The sequence below is a fragment of the Emydura macquarii genome, unplaced genomic scaffold, assembly GCF_026122565.2.
Source record: "Emydura macquarii macquarii isolate MOO-44397 ecotype Brisbane River unplaced genomic scaffold, CSIRO-AGI_Emac_v2 contig_915, whole genome shotgun sequence".
Taxonomy (NCBI): domain Eukaryota; kingdom Metazoa; phylum Chordata; order Testudines; family Chelidae; genus Emydura; species Emydura macquarii.
In genome coordinates this window covers 801450-819959 of record NW_027131052.1, presented here as the reverse complement: position 1 = coordinate 819959, position 18510 = coordinate 801450, and the positions used below count along the sequence as shown (strand labels likewise).

The 18510-nt window shown below is 68.7% G+C and overlaps 2 protein-coding genes across 3 annotated transcripts; both read left to right on the top strand.

Annotated features, from left to right (window-relative positions):
* The first annotated feature begins 1772 nt into the window (after positions 1-1772).
* TAF1C (TATA-box binding protein associated factor, RNA polymerase I subunit C) lies at positions 1773-11456 on the top strand. 2 transcript variants are annotated; one of them, XM_067543544.1, is made up of 14 exons: positions 1773-1909; positions 2227-2311; positions 2674-2786; positions 4001-4096; positions 4516-4586; positions 5012-5262; positions 5535-5660; positions 5960-6077; positions 6988-7059; positions 8071-8206; positions 8449-8577; positions 8736-8913; positions 9245-9382; positions 9782-11456. In XM_067543544.1, exons 4-14 carry the CDS (start codon positions 4046-4048, stop codon positions 11032-11034), a joined length of 2523 nt encoding a protein of 840 aa, XP_067399645.1. In that variant the 5' UTR covers positions 1773-1909; positions 2227-2311; positions 2674-2786; positions 4001-4045; the 3' UTR covers positions 11035-11456. The 2 variants fall into 2 exon arrangements, with proteins under 2 accessions (XP_067399645.1, XP_067399646.1); XM_067543545.1 differs by lacking the exons at positions 1773-1909; positions 2227-2311; positions 2674-2786; positions 4001-4096; positions 5012-5262 and having other exon boundaries at positions 4561-4798; positions 5543-5660.
* A 2718-nt stretch (positions 11457-14174) lies between these two features.
* HINT2 (histidine triad nucleotide binding protein 2) lies at positions 14175-17618 on the top strand. Its single transcript, XM_067543543.1, has 5 exons — positions 14175-14309; positions 14686-14838; positions 15796-15900; positions 16476-16548; positions 16773-17618. The coding sequence occupies exons 1-5, from the start codon at positions 14256-14258 to the stop codon at positions 16862-16864; spliced, it is 477 nt and encodes a 158-aa protein (XP_067399644.1). The 5' UTR covers positions 14175-14255; the 3' UTR covers positions 16865-17618.
* The last annotated feature ends 892 nt before the right edge of the window (positions 17619-18510 follow it).

Genomic DNA, 18510 nt, shown 5'->3' with positions numbered 1-18510 from the left:
TGTAGTACCACCGTTCCACCACAACCGCCTGTAGTGATACCGTTCCACCACAGCCGCCTGTGACGTCATTCAGCGGTGTGGTGCCTGTGGTTTCTGGCGAGGTTTCCCTGGCACAGTTAATGTGTGACCTGTCTTTTTCAGGTTGTCGTCCCGTAGCTTTCTGCAGCTCTGTCATCTGTGCATAACCCAGTGTCTCTCTTCTAGAGCAGCGCCTCCAAACTGTTTTCCCTGAGGCCCACCCGTGCAGCTGAAATAGGCACCGTGTGCACACTGCTGGAGGGAAAGGGTTAATTCTAACTATTGCACACCCAGCTACCACACTGAGCCTGCTCTGTTCATGGCAGTGTAACCCGTGTAAAGACAGGAATCCCGCCCGGTCTGCACTCAGAGGTGTGTGTGTGGGTCTGTCTGTGTGTGGGGGCTCTGTCTGTCTGTCTGGGTGTGTGAGGGGGTCTGTCTGGGTGTGTGTGTGTGGGCCGGCCCCTCCCCCCGCAGGTGTGCGCTGCTGTCAATGCCGGACTCCCTGTAACTCCCCCCTTGGACCAGGCCCGTCAGTGACCCGGCGGGGGCGGGGCGGGGCGGTGACGTGGGTCTGTGGCTGCACGTGCTGGGCTCACACGCGGCGGCCACGCTGGTCCCGTGACCGTCTGGCCTGCGGCGCGCGAACAGATTCAAACGTTTTATTAGGAAATGTTTAAGCAGAAAACAAAAAGAGCAACGGCCAGGGTTCACAAGGCGCAGTAATGCAACATCCAGGGCCGGTATGCAGTGCGGGGTTGGGGTGATCGGGGATCGGGGGTGGCAGCAGCATGATGAGCTGTGGCCCCGTAGGAGGGGCTGGAAGTGCGGGACTTGAGCGTTGCAGGGGGATGTATGGGGCGGGGGGGGCGCTATCCGGCGTGGGGGGAGGGTCCCTGGGAGGTGTCTGCCAAGGGGAGCAAGCGAGTCCATGCATGGGGTGGGGGTGTGGGTGGGGGTGGGGAGGACAATGCTGGGGGGCTGCAGTGCCCGGGTGGGGCGGTGCTAGTTGAAGGGTCACCAGGAGACGTGCGGGCACGAGGGAGCAGTGCCGGGTCTAGCAGACCCGCTGGGCACGGTTTAACAGACAGAGCACGTGGGTCTACACCGGATGGAACGCCCCGTCTCAATGTCAGCCCTGAGCCAATGGGGACGCTCGGGCTCGGGGGGCGGGGCCGACTCCCCGGCGCCCCGCCCAGCTCGTCGCACGTGCCAGGGCCGGGGCGGCGATTCCGCCCTCCGGCCGCCAGGGTGCGCCAGTGCTGGGCCCCGCCTGCCCGCCAGAGCCGCTCTAGCTGCCCCGGCCGCTGCGCTCTATGGCGCCCGTCGCCTCAGTCGCGCGAGTCTGGGCCAGGCGCTGATTGGTGGAGGCGCAGCACGGCCCGGGTGTGGGGGGTCCCGGGGAGGAGTCCTGGGGGGGGGTCCCGGTCCCGGTCCCGCCCCGAGGATCCCGGCTGCCCCCTGACGGCCCGGGGCAGCCCCGCCCCGCTGGTTTCGTGTGTTCCGGGCTCGCTCGCCGCAGTCGGTGCCCGCCCGCCCGACCGACCGGAAGTTTGAAGTCCGCCATGTCTGTCAAGGGAGCCAGAACCGGACGTTCCGACGCCGCCATGTTTGGTCAGGGTGCGGGTTCGGCTTCTCGCTGGCGGAAGTGCCTGGCGTTTGTCTCGGGGACCCGTTGGCGGCAGCAGCCTGCTGGCCCCGCCCCGCCCCGCCCCGCCGGACCCCTCGTGCCCCGCCGGGCCGGGGCGGGCCCTGGAGTTCCCGGCCTCGCTCTTCCCCGCCTTCCACTGCCCCGGGCCGCCCCGGGGGCGGGGACGGAGGCGGGGCGGGGCCCGGCTGGGGGGGCTACGGGCAGGTGCAGGGGCCGGGGGCCGGCCGCAGCCCGCCGCAGGTGAGGGGGGCCCGGGGCGGGGCGAGGCGGGGCGGGGCGGGGCGGGGCAGCAGCGACCGGGTCCGCCTTCTGCGCCGCACAGCCGGGGCCGGGGCTGGGGGGGGGAGCCCGGCTGTGGGTCGGGCGGGGGGCTGCCTTGGCCAGGCTGCGGGGGGAGGGGCTGTGGGTCGGGAGGTAGGGGTATGGGGGGGCTGGGGAGCCTGGCTGTGGGTCGGGGGGGCTGCCTTGGCCAGGCTGCGGGGGGAGGGGTGGCAGGCTCGGGGTGCATCCTGCGGCGGGGGTGCAGCTGATCTAACCTGTCCGCTTCGTGCCCGCAGAGCTTCGTGCCGCTGCGCAGCAGGACGGGCGAGAGCTGGGTCCCCGCGGAGGCGTCGGCCGTGCCGTTCCTGCCCCCCAACGCCAGTGAGCCGGGCCTGCACACCGGGGTGGTGCCTGTACCGGGGACGGGCCTGGCCATGAGCCCAGCGCCAGGGGACCCCTTTGTCCGTTCATTCGGGGCTGTCTCACAGTCCGACTGGGGGCCTTCCCCCGGGGCCTCCGATTTCTACCCCCTTTGCCCACTTGGGGGCTGGCAGAGCGGCTCGGACATGCTGCGGGGCGGGATCTATAGCCATAGCCGGGGGTGGCACAGAGAGGGCAGGCAGCTTCCCAGCCCCTTGGGGGCACATGCTGACCCTGCCCTGTGCCCTTCCCGCTCCCCGGGGTTTTGGGGCGTTCCCTTGCTTGCTGCCGTAACCACCTGGCCGTGCTCTTCTCTCCCGCAGGCTGCCGGGTCCCCACGGTGACACCCCACGACATCCTCTACGTGGGGCAGATCCAAAGGAAGCACCAGGCTGGGAAGGCTGGAGGCAGGGCTGCCCTGGACTTCACAGGGCAGGTAATCCCCGCAGGGGGGCTGAGGGCAGGGGGTGCTCCCAGTCCTGCTGTCCTGCTCCCTGAGGGGTCCCTCGTGGGCCCAGGCTCTGCCTGACACAGGCTCTGGGGGGTGCAGCCCTCAGCAGGGATGGTTCCTGTGGCTCAGGAGGGGAGCAAACCCATGAGTGCAGGATCCGAGGCATCTCCCACCCCACCAGGCTCTGTGGGTCAGGGAGGGCAGTCGGCAGCTCCCCGTGGCGTGGGGCAGAGCAAGAGGTGCTGGCCCATCTGTGAGACGTGCCATCTCCTCGGGCCCTTCCCCACCACAGCCCAGTGGGCTGGACCCCCACACTGTCTGGCACCGGGCGCCTAGAGGGATCCCCGGCAGGCCCCATGCCACAGCCCTGCCTCGCTGGTCTTGCAGGGAGCTGCCTCTGTCGGTGTCCCGGCTCCTCAGGGCCCGTGCTCTGTCCCAGCCTGTAAACTGGCGCTGGGAGGATCCCCCCGGGGGCTGCTCCAGAGTCGGCCACGTGGCCCCACTGCCCCTGGGCTCCAGCCCTCCTGCGCCACGCCTGGATCCCTGCCCAGTGAGTCTGCCTGCTCCACACTGTGGGCAAGGGTGTCTACGCACCCTCCGCAGGGCCCAGCACTGGCCTGTGTCCGCAGCCGAGCAGGCGTTGTCAGGCCCGGGGGCCCAGCCCAGGGAAACGAAGGGTTAGACAATTCAATCTGGCCTTGCCGATTGCTGGAGGGTCCATTGCCTCTGTCTGCCTGTCCCGGGTGGAAGCCGTGCGTCTCTCCACAGACCTTGGCACCTTCCCCCTTTGCCCTCCTGTTTGGGGCATTGGGGAAACTCCTTCCTCTGGGTGTGAATGTCCCGGCCCCATGGGCATTGATGTGGCCTGTGCATCCCACCCCAGAGGGCCCTGACACGCCTCTCACGTCCCCTGCTCTGCCCATCGTGCTTTGCCAATTGCCAGCAGTCGGGGAGAATCCCCCGGCCCGTAGGGAATCCCTTCGCTCTTAGACAGGCCGAGTATGGCTGGCCTCAGCTCCCAGCGCCTTGCTCGGGTCAGCCCATCCCCGCCAGGCTGCAGAGCCCAGCGCACAGCTCTGTTCTCACGTGCTGCCATGCCAGGAACTGAGCCAGGGACCCCGGGGGTCTGGCCGAGCCGGGCATTGAACGTGGTCTGCCCAGGCCAGGCCCTTCCCCTGACCCTGCCTCTCCCCCGGCAGCTGGGTCGCTTCTTCCTGGATCATCCCCACGAGGCCTTCGACACCATGGGGAGGCTGCTTCAGGAGAACTTCTACCTGGGCGAGTCGCGGCTGCGGGTGAGTGTCCCTCGCTGGGGCCTGGCCCCGCCGTTCCTCTGCTCCCTGCCGTGCCTGACCCACAATGGGGGGGAGGGCAGCACCCACCTCGCTGCATCTCTGCTCCACGGGCAGCCGCCGCGTCTCCCGGCCCTGTCTCCAGCTGTCGGAATATCGCCCTTCCCCCCGCCCGTGTTAGTGACAGTGGGGCAGCGTGCTCAGCGCCGTGGGCTGGCCTCCCAGCAGCCTGAGTGCCGGCCCAAGTGTGAGGGTTCCCGCTGGTGCCTGTGCCCTCCTTCCCGGCGCCTGTGCCCGCCTTCCCCGCCCCCGGCATGTGTGCCCTCTGCCCACACCAGCGCTCTCCTTTCCCACCCCCAGTCCCCTCATTCTCCTCCCCAGCCCCTGTGCCCTGACCTTGCCTGTCCCCTCCCTCCCTGCAGAGCAAGGCGCGGGAAAGCACAGTCCCGGTGAAGAGCCTGCTCCGGGAGCTTGGCCGGATGGAGGGCAGGCGGTGAGTGGTGCCCGGCCCAGCGGAGGGCACGGCCTACGAGGGGCCCCCGGAACCCCAGGCGCTGATCTCTTCCCTCCGCGATGGGGCTGCCGTGGGCACAACCAGCGAGCGAGGGGTGCAGAGCTATGCACAGCTGTGCCGGGACAGGCAGGGCTCAGCCTCCTAGCAGCGTGTGTTCATGGCTGTCCCGTGGCCCAGGCTCCCCTGGGGAGGTTTGTCTGTTACACGGTCTGGGGGGGGCTCCGGGCAGAGCCGGGCAGTCTGGGGGGCAGAGCCAGTCGGGAGCAACGTCTGTCCTTGCAGCACCAGCCCTGATGCCAGGCTGTGCGGTGGGTGGGAGCTGTCCCTGATGCCAGGCTGTCTGGGGGCAGGGCTGAGCTGTGCGGTGGGTGGAAGCTGTTCCTGATGCCAGGCTGTCTCCCCAGCGGCTGCCCCAAGTTGCGGCCCAGCCTGCGGCTGCGCTGGTTTTCCTGCCTGTCCCGGGACTGGCTGTTCGAGGTGCCCCTTGGCCTGCTGGCCGAGTGCGTCCACGAGGACCTGGCGCTGCAGTGGCAGAGCCTGCTGTTTGACGACGCCCCGACCGGGGGGGCGCTGGCCTGGTTACCCCCCATGGATGGGGCTCATGCCCCCAGGGGCTGCCTGGTCTACCCAGGAGGGGAGGCCATGAACCTTCTCTGTATCCTTCCTCAAACAGGCCGGGCTGGCAGCGCTGTCCTGGGGAGGTGTGGGGGGCTGGAGGATGTTGGCGGGCTGGGACGGGGACTTGCTGGGCTGGGGCAGTGATGGAGGGTTGGAAGTGGTCTCTGGGGGGGCTGGGGTGGAGGGCTGGGGATTGGATCTGGGCTGGGTGGGGGAGCTTGCCTGGTGGGGGCTGGGCGTTTTCCCCGGGGTGGCGTGGGTCTGTTCGTGGCCCCTGCAGGCAGCTCGTGGCCCTTGATGTGGCGCCAGGTTTCCAGGAGGTGGCTCTGGAGTGGGCGGCCGGTGCCCTGCAGCCCCGTGCCCACGGCCGTCCCGCGCAGTTCGAGCTCGCTGGCCGGGTCCGCCAGGTGGCCACCGCGCAGGTGGGCGGGGAAGGTGAGTGGGGCCCTGAGGAGGTGCCGGGCTGGGCTCGCGGCCTTGGCCTTGCCACTGGCTGCGTGTGGCCCTGGACGGGTCCCTCGGGGCCTGTCCCCAGCAGCACCGTGGGGAGAGCAGCCGCCTGCTCCCTGGAGGAGGGCAGAGCCCCTGAATCCATGGGGCGGGGAGCAGCCTCCCGGGGGTGGGCCGTTGTGCTGGGCCGCACCTGCTGTCGTCCCCTCTGGGCCCGGCTCCCTGTCCTGTCGGCAGCCACGTCCTCCGGCCATTAACGCGGCGTCTCTCCTCCCTGCGTGCAGACATCATCGGGGTTCGCTCGGACCATCACTGCGGTGTCTGGCGGCTCCAGGCCGGCGCTGCCCCTGCCCCGCTCCAGGTCATTCACACCGACGCACCGGCCTCCTGCCTCACTGTCAGGTAGGGGCCCCGGCTCCCGCGAAGCAGCTCTCTGGCCACGGGAAAGGCCTGACTGCCCGGTGCCCATAGGCCTCACCCTCTGTGCAGGCTGGGGACAGGCACACGCCAGCCCTGAGTCCCTCTGCAGCACCCAGCCCGTCGCTGTCCCGGAAGGGCAGAGAGCACCGCTTGCCTGGCCTGGCTGAGCATCAGGTACCCTGAGCTGTGCCCGTCGCTAGCGAAGGCTGGGTGTTGGGGCCTGGTGGGAGCAGGACGGGCTGCGTGGCAAACCAAAGGCAGAACGCGCTTCCTAGTCGTCCCTCGGCCAGGCTGAAACCCTCGGCTGAAGGGCGTTCTCACCCGTGCAGCTCCCAGCCCTGGGGCAGGGGCTGATTCCACGGTGCAGAAGATGCTGTCCTTTTGGCTTCTGCAGGGCAGGGAAGAAAGGGGCCCCTCTTCCCCCCTCTTCCAGGCCAGGGAGCCTCAGCAGCGCCCCTTTGGAGGTGTGCCCAGATCAGAGGCTCTGCTGGGTTCACGTCCCTCCACGGCCCGGAGCCTCCTTCGCGTCGCTTTCCCCTGCGGCGGGAGAAGCAGCCTGTGCCCCGCTGCCTGGTCCGGGCTGGCCACACTCTGTTCCGTGACGCGCGCTCTTCCTCCCAGGGCAGCACCGGGCTAGTAACGCCCAGGGCGTCCAGACTGCCGTTCTCTCGATCCCTCCCGCAACGGGAGTGGCGTCTTAGGTGTCGTGAGTTTGTCAGGCCTGGCGGAGTTGTGAACCCTTCGCCCACTGGCACCAACGGGCCTCTGTGCCCCACTGAGGGATTTAAACAGCGTTTGCTGGGTCCGTCTGTCTGTCCTGTGCCTGCCAGGCCGTCCACTTCGCCATGCGGCCATTGTGGGCCCTGGGCTGACACTGTGCCCTTCTCTGCAGCCCCCACCTTCCCGGGGAGCTCTCTGTCTGCACCCTCGGCGGGGCCGTGTACCTGTGGAACGTGGAGACCGGGTAAGGGGCTGAGGGGCTTTCCCCGACCCTGGGAAGGGAGGCGTCAGTGCTGGCGCTTGGTGGGACAGAGCAGGGTGCGGGCACTCCCGGGGGGGGACAGTGGCTCTTGATGAAGCCTAGTGCTGGGGGCTGCATTCCCCCCACCAGCCCAAACAGCCAGGAACTGGCCCAGGCAGTGAGCGCCATGCCCTGCGTCGTCATCCCTCGCCCAGCTGAGGTGCTGATGGCCGTGCCCAGTGTCCTTCCCTTCCCCAATGCTGCCCCTTGCCAGCCCAGAGGGCGAGCCCCGCGTCCTGTGTCTTGCTTCCCCCTGGGACGGAGCCCCCGGGAACCGGGCTCGGGAACCACTCGGACACAGCCAGGCAGGTCTAGTGCTCAGAGTCTGTCCCCACCCTGGGTCTCCACACACCAGCGCAGCCGCCTCCTGACGCTGGCCTTGCCGCGTTTAGCCGCTGCCCTGCCTGAGCTCCCCCTGTGAGCCCCCTTGGATGGGACCCTGGGGAGCCCCACACACCCCAAAGGGCCAGGCACCCGCCTCGCAGCCAGAAGCGAGACTCAGCCACTGCGGCAGTCAGAGAGTTTATTAGTTCTCAGGGTCACACATAGAGACTTTGTTAGCAGATTAATGAGAAGTTACAGCAGTGACCAACCGTAGAGTCTTGGAGCCCCACGCTCGGACCCTACACCTCCGACTCCCTCCCCTCCCAGCCACCAGACAGACCCCCCGCCCCGCCCCGCCCCAGTCCTTTGTCCCTTTCCCGGGCAAGGTGTCACGACCTGTCCTGGCTGGTTGGACCCAGGAGGGCAGCGATGGGGCTGCCCGGGTCTGTGTGCGTGTGGCTGGGGAGGGCCCATCTGCCCTCTGGTGGTGTCTGCAATGAGCACACACCGGGTCCCATCCCCGACACACGAGTAACACATGCGGGAAACTGAGGCGCACGCACAGCACTCAGAGGAAACATTAGGAGCACCTCCACCTCATCAGCTGTGATCTCTGTCCTGTGTCCCCAGCCTGCAGCAACTGCGCCAGGACCCCCAGACCATGTTCTTCCGAGAGGCGTCCCCGTGGCGCTGGAGTGAGTTCACCGCCCACCCGCGGGTGCTGAGCTGTGCTGACCGCACTGGCCTGCAGTGTCTCGACGTGCGGGTGAGGCTGCCCCGGGGGTGCAGTGAGAGCCCAAAGCCCCTGGTCCAGCCCCAGGGGTTGGGGGGCGCGTGCCAGGGTGGGCTGGGTCCTGTGGTGTGTGTGGTGGGGGGCGCTGGGAGTGCATGGGGCCGTAACGGGCGTGTGGGGAGGGGACCTGGGGCCCTTCCCCTTCCTAGGACTTACGGGGGGCCGGGGGCCTCCCTCCCTTGGTGCTCACGGTGCCTGGTCTCTGCCGGCTCCAGGCTCCCGCACGCTGCCAGTTCGATCTGTTCAAGGTGGGAGGAGAAGCCGAGTGCCAGAGAGGAGAGCGAGTGATGCTGCCCGTCTACCTGGGCAGAGCCCACCCCGCCCAGCACCTCGTCACCACGCAGGTGAGTGCCCGCCTGGGCTGCTGGGCCGTGCCCGGCCCCCGCTCACAGGTGGGGGAGGGTGCCCAGCCCCCAGTTGCAGGTGGGGGAGGGGAGGGGAGCAGCTGGGGGCTCTCTGGTGCCCTCACTGACCCCCCTCCCCCCCGGTGCCCTGCCCCCAGTTCTCGGTGTACGTGGTGGACGAGCGCTTCCCACTGGTGCCGGTGCTGCGCTGCGAACACATGCTGGAGGCGCCGCCCGTCTTTGCCCATCTCAGCCCCGGCGAGTCCCCAGGGAGGAGTCACAAGGTGCTGCTGGGCGCCCACCGCACGCAGGAGCTGCTGCTGCTGCAGTACACGGGTGAGGGGGAGGGGGGCCGGGGCGGATCCTGCTGCGGAACATGGGTGGGGGCTGGCGCAGTACAGGGGTGGGGGGCTGGGAGCCGCTCTCGTGCAGTCCACGGCGGGGAGGAGCCGTATCCTGCTGGGGGGTGTGGCTCTGGAGTGTGTGTGTCACCCTGGGGTCCCCAGAGCTGGGGGTGCCCCCTCCCCCGAACTACGTGGGACTTTGTCAAGGAGGGGCTGACTTGGAGCATGAGTGGGGCAATGCATGGGGAGCTGGGCTGGGTCCGTGGGGCCAGAGCTGGGGCGGGGCAGTTCCCAGTGTCTCTTCAAACTCTCCCTCCCCCCAGGTGGCTGCCACGCGGCCTGCCAGCTCGCAGGGCCCCCCCGGCGGCTCTCGCCCATCTCCCGGGGCCTGCAGCACCTCCCCGTGCAGGTGCCCGCCCGGCAGGAGCTGCTGTGCCGGAGGCTGACCGCGCCTGCAGCTGGTAGGTGACTCGGGCGGGGGAGGCTGGCCCAGCCCCTAGAGCAGCGGGGGGTGTCGGGCACCTGGGGCACCGCGGCCCTATTCTGAAGTGAAATGGCCAGAGAGTTGTTCCGTTTTCCATGCAGCCCCCCATCCGTGGGGTGGCGGCCGAAGGGAGAGGGCCCTGGCTCTGCTCTGACCGTGTCCCAGTGCCTCTGATGGGGGCCTTGGTACCGCTGGGAGGGATGGGGCAGGAATCCCTCAGCAGGCCAGGGGTTTCCCCCCACTCTCTGGGGTGGGACTGTGTCCGTGGGGAAGACTTTCTGTGGGGTCCCAGGGTCTCCCCTAGTTCTATGTGTGGGGCCCTGGGGCTCTGTCCCAGGCTGTTGCGCCCAGCCCCCTCATGCAGGTCTCCCCTCAGGTGTGACGGCCGCCCATGCCAGGCAGGGCCCGCGGGAGTCCTTGCTGGTTTTCCAGCTCTCCGAGGCCGGGGACCTGTTCTACCAAACCCTGCTGCACGAGCCGCCGGCGCCTGGCCTGGCCGAGCGCGAGGAGCCAGCAGCCCCCACCTCGCCCCCGTCCCTGCCGGCTCCGGCTGCCCAGCCCTCGCCCGCGGGAGGCACCTGCCTGGGCAGCAAGGACAGCGCGTGCCTGCCGCCGCTGGGAGTCAGTGGCAGCGAGGGTGTCGATGGGGCCAGGCAGGCGCCAGCCCCGGAGGAAGCCGGGCCCAGCCCCCCGGCTGCTGCCCGCTACAGCCGCTGGCTGAAGGCTCTCCTCAGGGACTGGAACCGGCAGCCGGAGCAGAGCCGGCGCCAGGCCCTCGCCGCCACCAGCCAGCGACACCTCTTCAGCAGCGGGGAGCTGAGCCGGCCGGCCGGGGACAGCACCCTCTGCGGCCAGGCCCGCCAGCAGCTGCGCCGCGCCATGCGGGAGCAGAGCTGCCTGGGACCCTGGAGCCTGGGGCCACCCCCCGCCCTCCTGGCCGTGCCGCACCCCGTGGAGCCCCGGGCCTGGCCCGACGACCTGAGCCAGCGGCTGACGGCGGCGTGGGCGGGCGGCTGGGGCGCCTGGTGGGAGGAGAAGCTGGGTGTGACCAGGACCCACCGGCTGCACGCGCTGAAGGAGAGGAGACGGCGCCTGAAGCGAACGCGGAGCTGTCGCAGCCTGTCGGGCAGCTTCACCTCCTCTGTCACCTGCCTGTCTGACCTCAGTGACTTCTCCGCCTGGTCCTCGTGCAGCCAGCCCCACAGCGAGCCCCCTGGCCGGGCCTGCGAGGAGCAGCGACCCCCGGCCCCTCCGTGCCGCCAGGACCTTTCCCCGCCAAGGGCGGGACAAGAGGATCTGCCCTCGGCCCCCATCCAGTCCTGGCTGGCTTCCCCACGGGCCAGCAGCTCCCAGCGCAGCGCGCAGGACTCCCAGGAGGCCTGGAGCAGCCAGGACACAGCTGACCCCTGCCAGCTGCTCTCCTCCCAGACCCTGCGCTCGCGGGGGATCCCCAAGGAGCGCAGGAAAACCCTGCGGGACTACCTGGCCGTCTTCACCGAGCCCTCCCCAGAGGAGCTGCCTGCGAGCCAGACCTCTAGCCTGGGCAGCCAGCAGTGGGGCCCTTCCCCCCAGAACCAGCGCTCTGCAGCGTTGCAGCCCCGACGCAAACGGCCCCGCATGGGCTTCTGAGACTGCTGGGGCCAGTGCAGGGCCCCCCTGTGGGGAGGGGGCGCTGGGGCTTTGTCTGGATGTCTGCACCCGATGGGGACGGGGCCCACAGAGCCCAGCTGTGGCCTGGCCCCTGGGGCTGTTGGCCCGTGCCAATAAATCAATAAACAGGGAAAGGCAGCGCCTGGCCGTGGTCTGTGCTGTGGGGCGGAGCCCCTCAGCTGGCGTTTCCTGTAGCAGGCCCTGACCCCAGCACCTGGGTGCAGGTTTGGAGGCCTGGGGGCCTGTCAGCTGCTGCGGTTTCTCGGGCTCCAGGCCGGGTGGGCAGGAGCTGGCCTGGCCGTGCAGGGGAGGAGGGCGAGCCGAGCTGGAGCTGTCAGTGGCAGGTAGCTGGGGCCATGCGTGGGTTGTTGCTCTCTGGGGTCCCTGCTCAGCGGGCCCCACGCTACAGCTGGAGAGGGGGAGGGAGGGAGAGCCTAGGGCGTGACTCCCCAGCTGCCCTCCCCAGGGCTCCAGTCTGGGGCAGGGCCTGACTCCCCTGGGAGCTGAGCCCCGGAGCAGTGCTGTGCAGAGGGGTGAGCCGGCAGCTGCTGCTCCGCAGGGAGAGCCCAGGCCTGTGGGCATGGCTGGGGAGGGGCGTTGGCACAGCCTCATCCGTGGGAGAGGTGAAATGGCTGTTTGCCGAGAGCCCCTCTGTCTAGGGTCACGGGAGCAGTGGAGGCTGCCAGCCCTTTCCATGCGGGGTGGGGACAGGAAAACCAGCCATGAGATTGCTGCTGAGAAGCTGACAGTATGTACTTGCCCTGTGGAACTCCCTGCCACTGGATAGCACAGCACAGGTGCACGTTCCCCCTGCCTCAGTGATGGGGCAGCCCTACTGCTGGGGTTTTGGGAAAGGCTCCTAGGGGCAGGATATTCCTGCCCCTTTCTCTGCAGCAGCAGCGAATCCTAGGCCTTGGCAGAGCTGGGAGACTGGGCTGCCTGGGCCCCAGGGCTGAGAATTTGTCTGTGAGGGATGCTAGAGAGAGAGAGACAGGCTCTGCCCCCTGTGTATGGGGCCGGGAGGAGGTTTCCTAGCTTCCTCCCATCCTGCATTGCACTGGGCACATACTGGTTTGAGCTCCCCCACCCCTCTCACCTCCACTGTGCCCCTCTGCGCGCACGCTGCCCCGTCTGCAGTGAGCAAGTGTGGCCGAGTGCCAGCCCTGCTGTGCAGAACATGCCCCGCCTGCCTGGCCCTGAAAAACGGTGCTCGGGCCAGAGCCAGGAGTGCTTCATGCCCATCTCCAGCAGCCCCCCACGTGTGGGGCCCCAGCCCCACCAACGCCCAGCAGCAGAGGGATAGCAGCGTAACTGTGCCCAGAGACGACGGCGGGCGGTATGAGAGAGGGCTATAAAATCCAGGCTGATAAGGAGACGGTGAATAAGGCCGTGTTACCCCTCACGTAACAAGAACCGGGTGTCACCCAGTGAAATGAACAGGCAGCAGGTTTAAAAGGAATGAAAGGAAGTATTTCTTCACACAAGGCGCAGTCGACCTGTGGAACTCCTTGCCAGGGGATGTTGGCTAGGGACCCAGCATGGCTGTTTGTTCTGCATGCAGGGCACTACCACAGGGCAGACGTGACCTGAAGGGGGAAAGTCTGTGTCCTTGTTTTCATTCTTGGCAGGGGGCAGGGGCTGGGTATGTACAGCTGTGCGCAGGCTCTGCTGGACTGCGTGTTTCCCAGCTCTTCACTCACCGCTGTGTTCTCGGGGGCCGGAGATGGGAGCTGCCCCGCCCTGGGCTGCAGAGGGAGGAGCTGCATTGCGCCAGCTGCCCTGGCCGGGGGGCTCAGGTAATTCTGTGCGATGTTCATGGCAGGGTTCTCTTTTGCTTCCCAGAGCACGGCCGGTCTCTTGTGGACTGCCAGACCCTGCATGCAGCCAGGAGCTGCTGCCGCCCCGAGGTGCATGCCCCCTGCCTCATGCCCTCGCCTTCTCTGGGCCCCCGTCCCTGCCAGGATGATCCGGCCTCACCCCCAAACGTGCCCAGGGGCCACCTGCCAGCGTGATTGCTGCTATGCTGGCCAGGCCCAGGCACTGACCCCATGAGCCCCCGGCCTGAGCCGTCACAGCACTCGGGGCCACGTCTCATGCCCCGGCTCGGGGTCGCACAAGCCCATGGGTTAAGATGACAAATGTGACCCCCGTGCAGCATGGTGATTCACAGCCTGGTTCACAAGCACAGTGGCTCAATAGTGAAGGGCTGCAGCACATGGCGCTACCCCCCCTCCGCCCCCCCCCCCCCCCCCCCGGGAGCAACAGTGCAGCTGGCTCCTCTCCAGCCTCAGCACACGCCTCCCCCAGACCCTGAGCCCAGGGCAGTTGTGACCTCTTGGGCCATGAAACCGTCTCGTAGACACGGAGCAGCCAATAGCCTGAGCTGCTTCTGAGCCAGCATGTGCACACACACACGTGCACACACACAAACGGGCACATACATCCATGCACCATGTACACACACACACAAATGTGGGCATGCGTGTCCATGCACTGTGTACACACACACGAACGTGCACGTACATCCCTGCTGGCGCCCAGGTTCCATAACTATCCTGTTCACCATGAACATGCTCAGATTTAAACTGCTAGAAAGGCACTTTCCAGCTCAGGCTTTTGCAGCCATTTCTATTGATCAGTTCTCAGCAGAAACAGAGACCCCATCTTCTTTTCCCTTCACAGTACACACACACACGGGCACCGTACCGTACATCCATGCACAAATGTGTGCACGCACACAAACGTGCACATATCCACGCACAAATGTGCATGCACGTCACACACACACACACAAACATGGGCATGTACATCCATGCACAAATGTGTGCACACGCATGTACATCCATGCAGGCCTGTACGCACACGCGTGCGAATGGGAACGTGTACACGCATGTCCCGGCTGCATCCTGCCCTGCCTGCACGGGAGGGGATTGTTACTGATATCGGCTGGGAAACTGAGGCACAGACACCAGCCCCTCCCCCCGGGTGCCACGGGGCGGGGGGGGAGGCAGGGGGGGGGGAGTTGAAGGCGGCAGGCGGGCCCCTGGGAAGGGGCGGAGCCGGCAGCCAATGGGGAGTGAGCCCCGCCCCCGCCGGGCCATTGGGCCAATGGGGAGTGAGCCCCGCCCCCGCCGGGCCATTGGGCCAATGGGGAGTGAGCCCCGCCGGGCCGGCCGGGCCAATGGGCAGCGAGCGGGGCGATGGCGGCGGCGCTGCGCGGGGCGCTCCGGGGCCTGCCTCGGCTCTGGGGGCAGGTACCGGCCGTGGGGGGCGCGAGCCGGACGCCTGGGTCCCGGCCGGCCGTGGGGGAGGGGCCGGCAGCCCCGCCACGGGCCATGCTCTCGCCAGGCTGCCCGGCCGGGTCCGGGTCCGGGTCCGGTTCGGTGCCGCCGCGGGGACAGCCTGGCCGGGACGGGCCGGGGCCGGGTCCGGGGCGTTGGCTGCTGCCCGCGGCCCGTCCGCCTCTGCCGCGCCCGGGGCGGTGCACGGGGCTGGGTCGGGGCGCGGGGCGGGGCTATCGGCGGGGCTGGGGTGGCGGGGGGGCCCGGGTGGCGGCGGGGCCCGGGGCGGTGCAGTGCCCGGGGGGGCCCGTCCGTGGCCCGGCGGCTGACCCGGTGGCGCTCTCCGCAGAGGCGCGGCGCGGCCGGCGGGCAGGACGGGGAGCTGCAGCGGGCGCGGCAGGCGGCGGAGGCCGGCGAGGGGCCAGGCCCGCGGGCCCCGACCATCTTCGGCAGGATCATCGCCGGCAGCGTGCCGGCCCGCGTGCTGCACGAGGACGACAAGGTGCCGGCCCGGCCTGGCCTGCGGCGGGGGACCGGGGAGCGCCCCGCGCCCCCCAGCAGCGCCCAGCGCCCCAGCGCCCGCAGCTCTGCCGGGAACATCCTCTCGCTGCCTGCTCTGCTCTGCTCTGCTCTGCCCGCCCCAGACCCGGCCGGCCGCACTGGCTGAGCCCGCCCTGGCTCTGGGGCAGGCGGCAATGGGATGGGTCATTGGCCCTGCCCTGCCCTGCCCTGCCAGGCTGCTGGCCCCGCGGGTTGTTCCCCACCTGGCTCCATGCGGGGGTCCCTGCCCTGCCCTGCCAGCCGGGAGGCTCCTAGACCGAGTGCTGACGGCTGGGGCTGGGCCCGAGCTGGGGCTGGCCTGGGCACGCCCTGCCTCGGCTCAGCCGCCTGGCTCCCGGCTGGCACCAAGGGGAGGTGGCTGAGGCTGGCAGCCAGCTGCACCGGGCCAGGCCAGGGGCTCGGCTCGGCTCCCCGCGGCTCTCGGGCCGGGCAGGCCAGTCCTGGGGCGAGGCAGGGCCGGGGAAGTCAGCTTGGCCAGACTGCGGGGTGCCCGCCCCAGAGACTCGGGGGTGGCCCCCCCAGAGCAAGCCAGCGCCCCCATGTCCACACGCCAGGGCTCACCGGTGCACCCACAACCCCCTGCTCCGTGACTCGCTGTTACTGCCCCTGCGGCCCTGGGTCGCTTTGCAGCGCAGAGGACAAACGCTTTGGCACTTGGTCCCCCCTCCCCCCAACCCAGGGGTTCGGTGCAGGGTGGGGGTGACGAGACCCTGCCGGGAATGGCAGTGACCCCCGGGGGGAGGGGCTCATCACCCTGAGGGGGCTTGCAGGGAAGGAGCCAGTGGGAGGGATAGTGGAGGAGGGGCTGGTGACCCCCCCCAAGGGGATCATGGCAGGGCAGGGGCTGGTGACCCCCCAGTCCCAGTCCCAGCCTGGCTGAGCTGGCTCCTGCCCACAGTGTCTCGCCTTCCGGGACGCGGCCCCGCAGGCCCCCGTGCACTTCCTGGTGATCCCCAAGCGCCCCATCGAGAGGCTGAGCCACGTGGCAGCGGGGGACGCGGAGGTGAGCGGCGCAACGGGACAGGCCCCTTCCCTTCCCCCGGGGCCCCTCCGCCCTGCTGGCACCTGGGGGGAAGGCGGCCCTGGGCCCCGCGAGGGTTTTGGGGAGCATGAGGTGCCGTCCCACGGGAAGGGGGCTGGGTGGCGCTACATGCTGGCAGTGGGCAGCTGATGCCAGAACCACATGGCTGGGGGGGGGAGGCGTTGGCTCCAGCCCTGGTACTGACTGGCCCCGCCCCCCCTCCAGAGCCCCCCGCCCCCTGCCTGGCTGTCAGGGCGGCCCTGGGGTGCCCGGGACCGGGTGTGTGAGGTCTCTCCAGGCAGGGTGTGAAGGTGGGTGCTCTGGGTCCCTCGGGAGGTATGCATGGGGCTGGAGTGTTGCTGGGCTCCCTGGTGGGGGGTTCAGGGCAGGTGCTGTCGATCCCCTGGGGCCCGTGGGGGTGGGGTTCTAGGGGTGCGGGGGAGTGGGAGTGGGTGCTACAGATCCCCCCGGGACAGGGGCTGCCCCTGCCTTGGGTTTTGCTGGGAGGGGAAGGATGCCCACTTCTCCCCTAACCTGCCCCTCTGCTCCATCCCCAGCTCCTGGGGCACCTGCTGGTGGTGGCCAGCCAGACGGCGAAGCAGGAGGGGCTGGCGGATGGCTACCGAGTGGGTGAGTTGCTGGGCTGCCACACGCGGGGAGTGCCTAGCGGCCCCCCCTTCCCCAGGGGTTTCCCGGGCACGCGCTAGTGTTGCCCGCTCCCAGCATGTCTGTGCCCCTGGCCCCAGACGTGTGAGAGCCGCTGGTGCCCCACATGTCCCTGCCTCACTGCTCTGGGCCCTGCATGTGCCTCCCCGTGGCGCGTGCCCCACTCACCCCGCTTCTCTGCCTTTCAGTGATCAACGACGGGGTGCAGGGGGCTCAGTCCGTCTACCACTTGCACCTGCACGTGCTGGGCGGGCGCCAGATGGGCTGGCCCCCGGGCTGAGCTGGAGCTGACGCTGGAGCTGGCCTGATGGGAGCAGCGGACACGGCACCGGCTGCGCGGGGCAAACCCGCTCCTCAATTAAAGCACTGAGAGAGCCCGGGATCACTCGTCCCGTCTGTCACAGCATCCCCCCCCCCCCAGCGTCTGGGGCTCACACCGTGGGCAGGGCAGGAAGGGGCGGCACTGGGGGAGGGGATCACACGAGGGCCAGGCTGGGGGGAGAGGTGGGAGCGCACACCACCCGGGGGGGGCACAGGAGAGAGTGCGATGCCCGGAATGGGGGGAATGGGAGGGGAAGGGGTGTGTGATGCCCAGGCTGGGGGGGGAGAGACGGGGAGGGGGGCGTGTGATGCCCAGTCTGGTGGGAAAATGGGGGTGTGCGATGCCCAGGCCATGGGGGGAGGCGGGTGTGATGCCCAGGGCAGGCTGGGTAGAGGGGGTGTATGATGCCCAGGCCATGGGGGGATGTGATGCCCAGACTGTGAGACTGCCTCCGCCCGTCCAGCCTAGCCTGCCCAGGGCTAGACGCTGAGGAGCAGCCGTCCCCAGCTGGTCACACCTCAGTCTCTGGGGTGCTTCTCTCCAGGCGGGCGGCCTCGCGTGTCCGCAGGCGGCGCTGCTGATCTGTCCGCTCGTGCACGGCTGCTTTCAGGTGCTGTGGTCCCCTGGCGTCTGTCAGTGGCTGGTGCCAGTGTCTCATCAGTCTGGGCAGCAGTTTCCAGGACCAGCCACACCCTCGCTGCCCAGATCTGGATGAATCGTTTCTGCCTCTGGATTCAGAGTGTCTGTGGCGCAGCAGCATCCGGTCCCACCACACTGTGCCGTCCATCTGCGCTCTTGCTGCCCATCGCACCGGGCTTCCCAGCCCTCCTCGTCTGCATGCCCTATCGTGCAGATGCGCTGTGTTCTCTGCAGCGGCTCACTGGCGATCTTACGTGCAGGGTGAGGGGTCACCGGGATTGCAGGGAAACCCCAGCCCCTCCTTCCAGCCTCTGCTTGTGCTGCCTCGGCTGGAGTGATGCGCTGAGCTCGGCACAGCACCAGGAGTGTGGCCTGGGATCCGGAGCGTTGCTGCGTGGAAGCTTTGCTAGGATACCGCAAGGCCAGGGCGGGCAGCAATAAATGTGCTGCCCTGCAGACCTGCTGCTTTCACAGTGAGCTGCATGCCCCGCTTGGCAGACCCCCCCAGCGCCCTCCAGAGCAGCCCCAGACAGGGACCGCTCCTGAACAGTGCGGGCTGGGGGAGACGTGGCAGAGGGCTCCAGCCAGGACCTGTTTGAGACTCCACAGAGTCTAGGCAGACCTGCCGGGGAGCACGGTGGAGCCTGACGAAGGGGAAGGGAGCACAGGCCAGCGTGGACAAGCATTTTCTTCACAAAGTTCACATTTAAAGATGGCACCTGGCCCACCCCAAGGGAGTGAGACGCAGGCTGGCTCCTGCCTCAGCTCTGAGATCACAGAATCCTAGAACCGTGGGGCTAGACGGGACCACCAGGGTCAGCTGGTCTAACCCCTGCCAGGATGCAGGGTTTGTTGTGTCTGACCCATCCAGGACAGGTGGCTATCCCGCCTCCTTTTGACTCCTCCCGTGAAGGAGCTTCCACGACCTCCCGAGGCGTCTGTTCCATTGTCCCGCTGTTCTTACA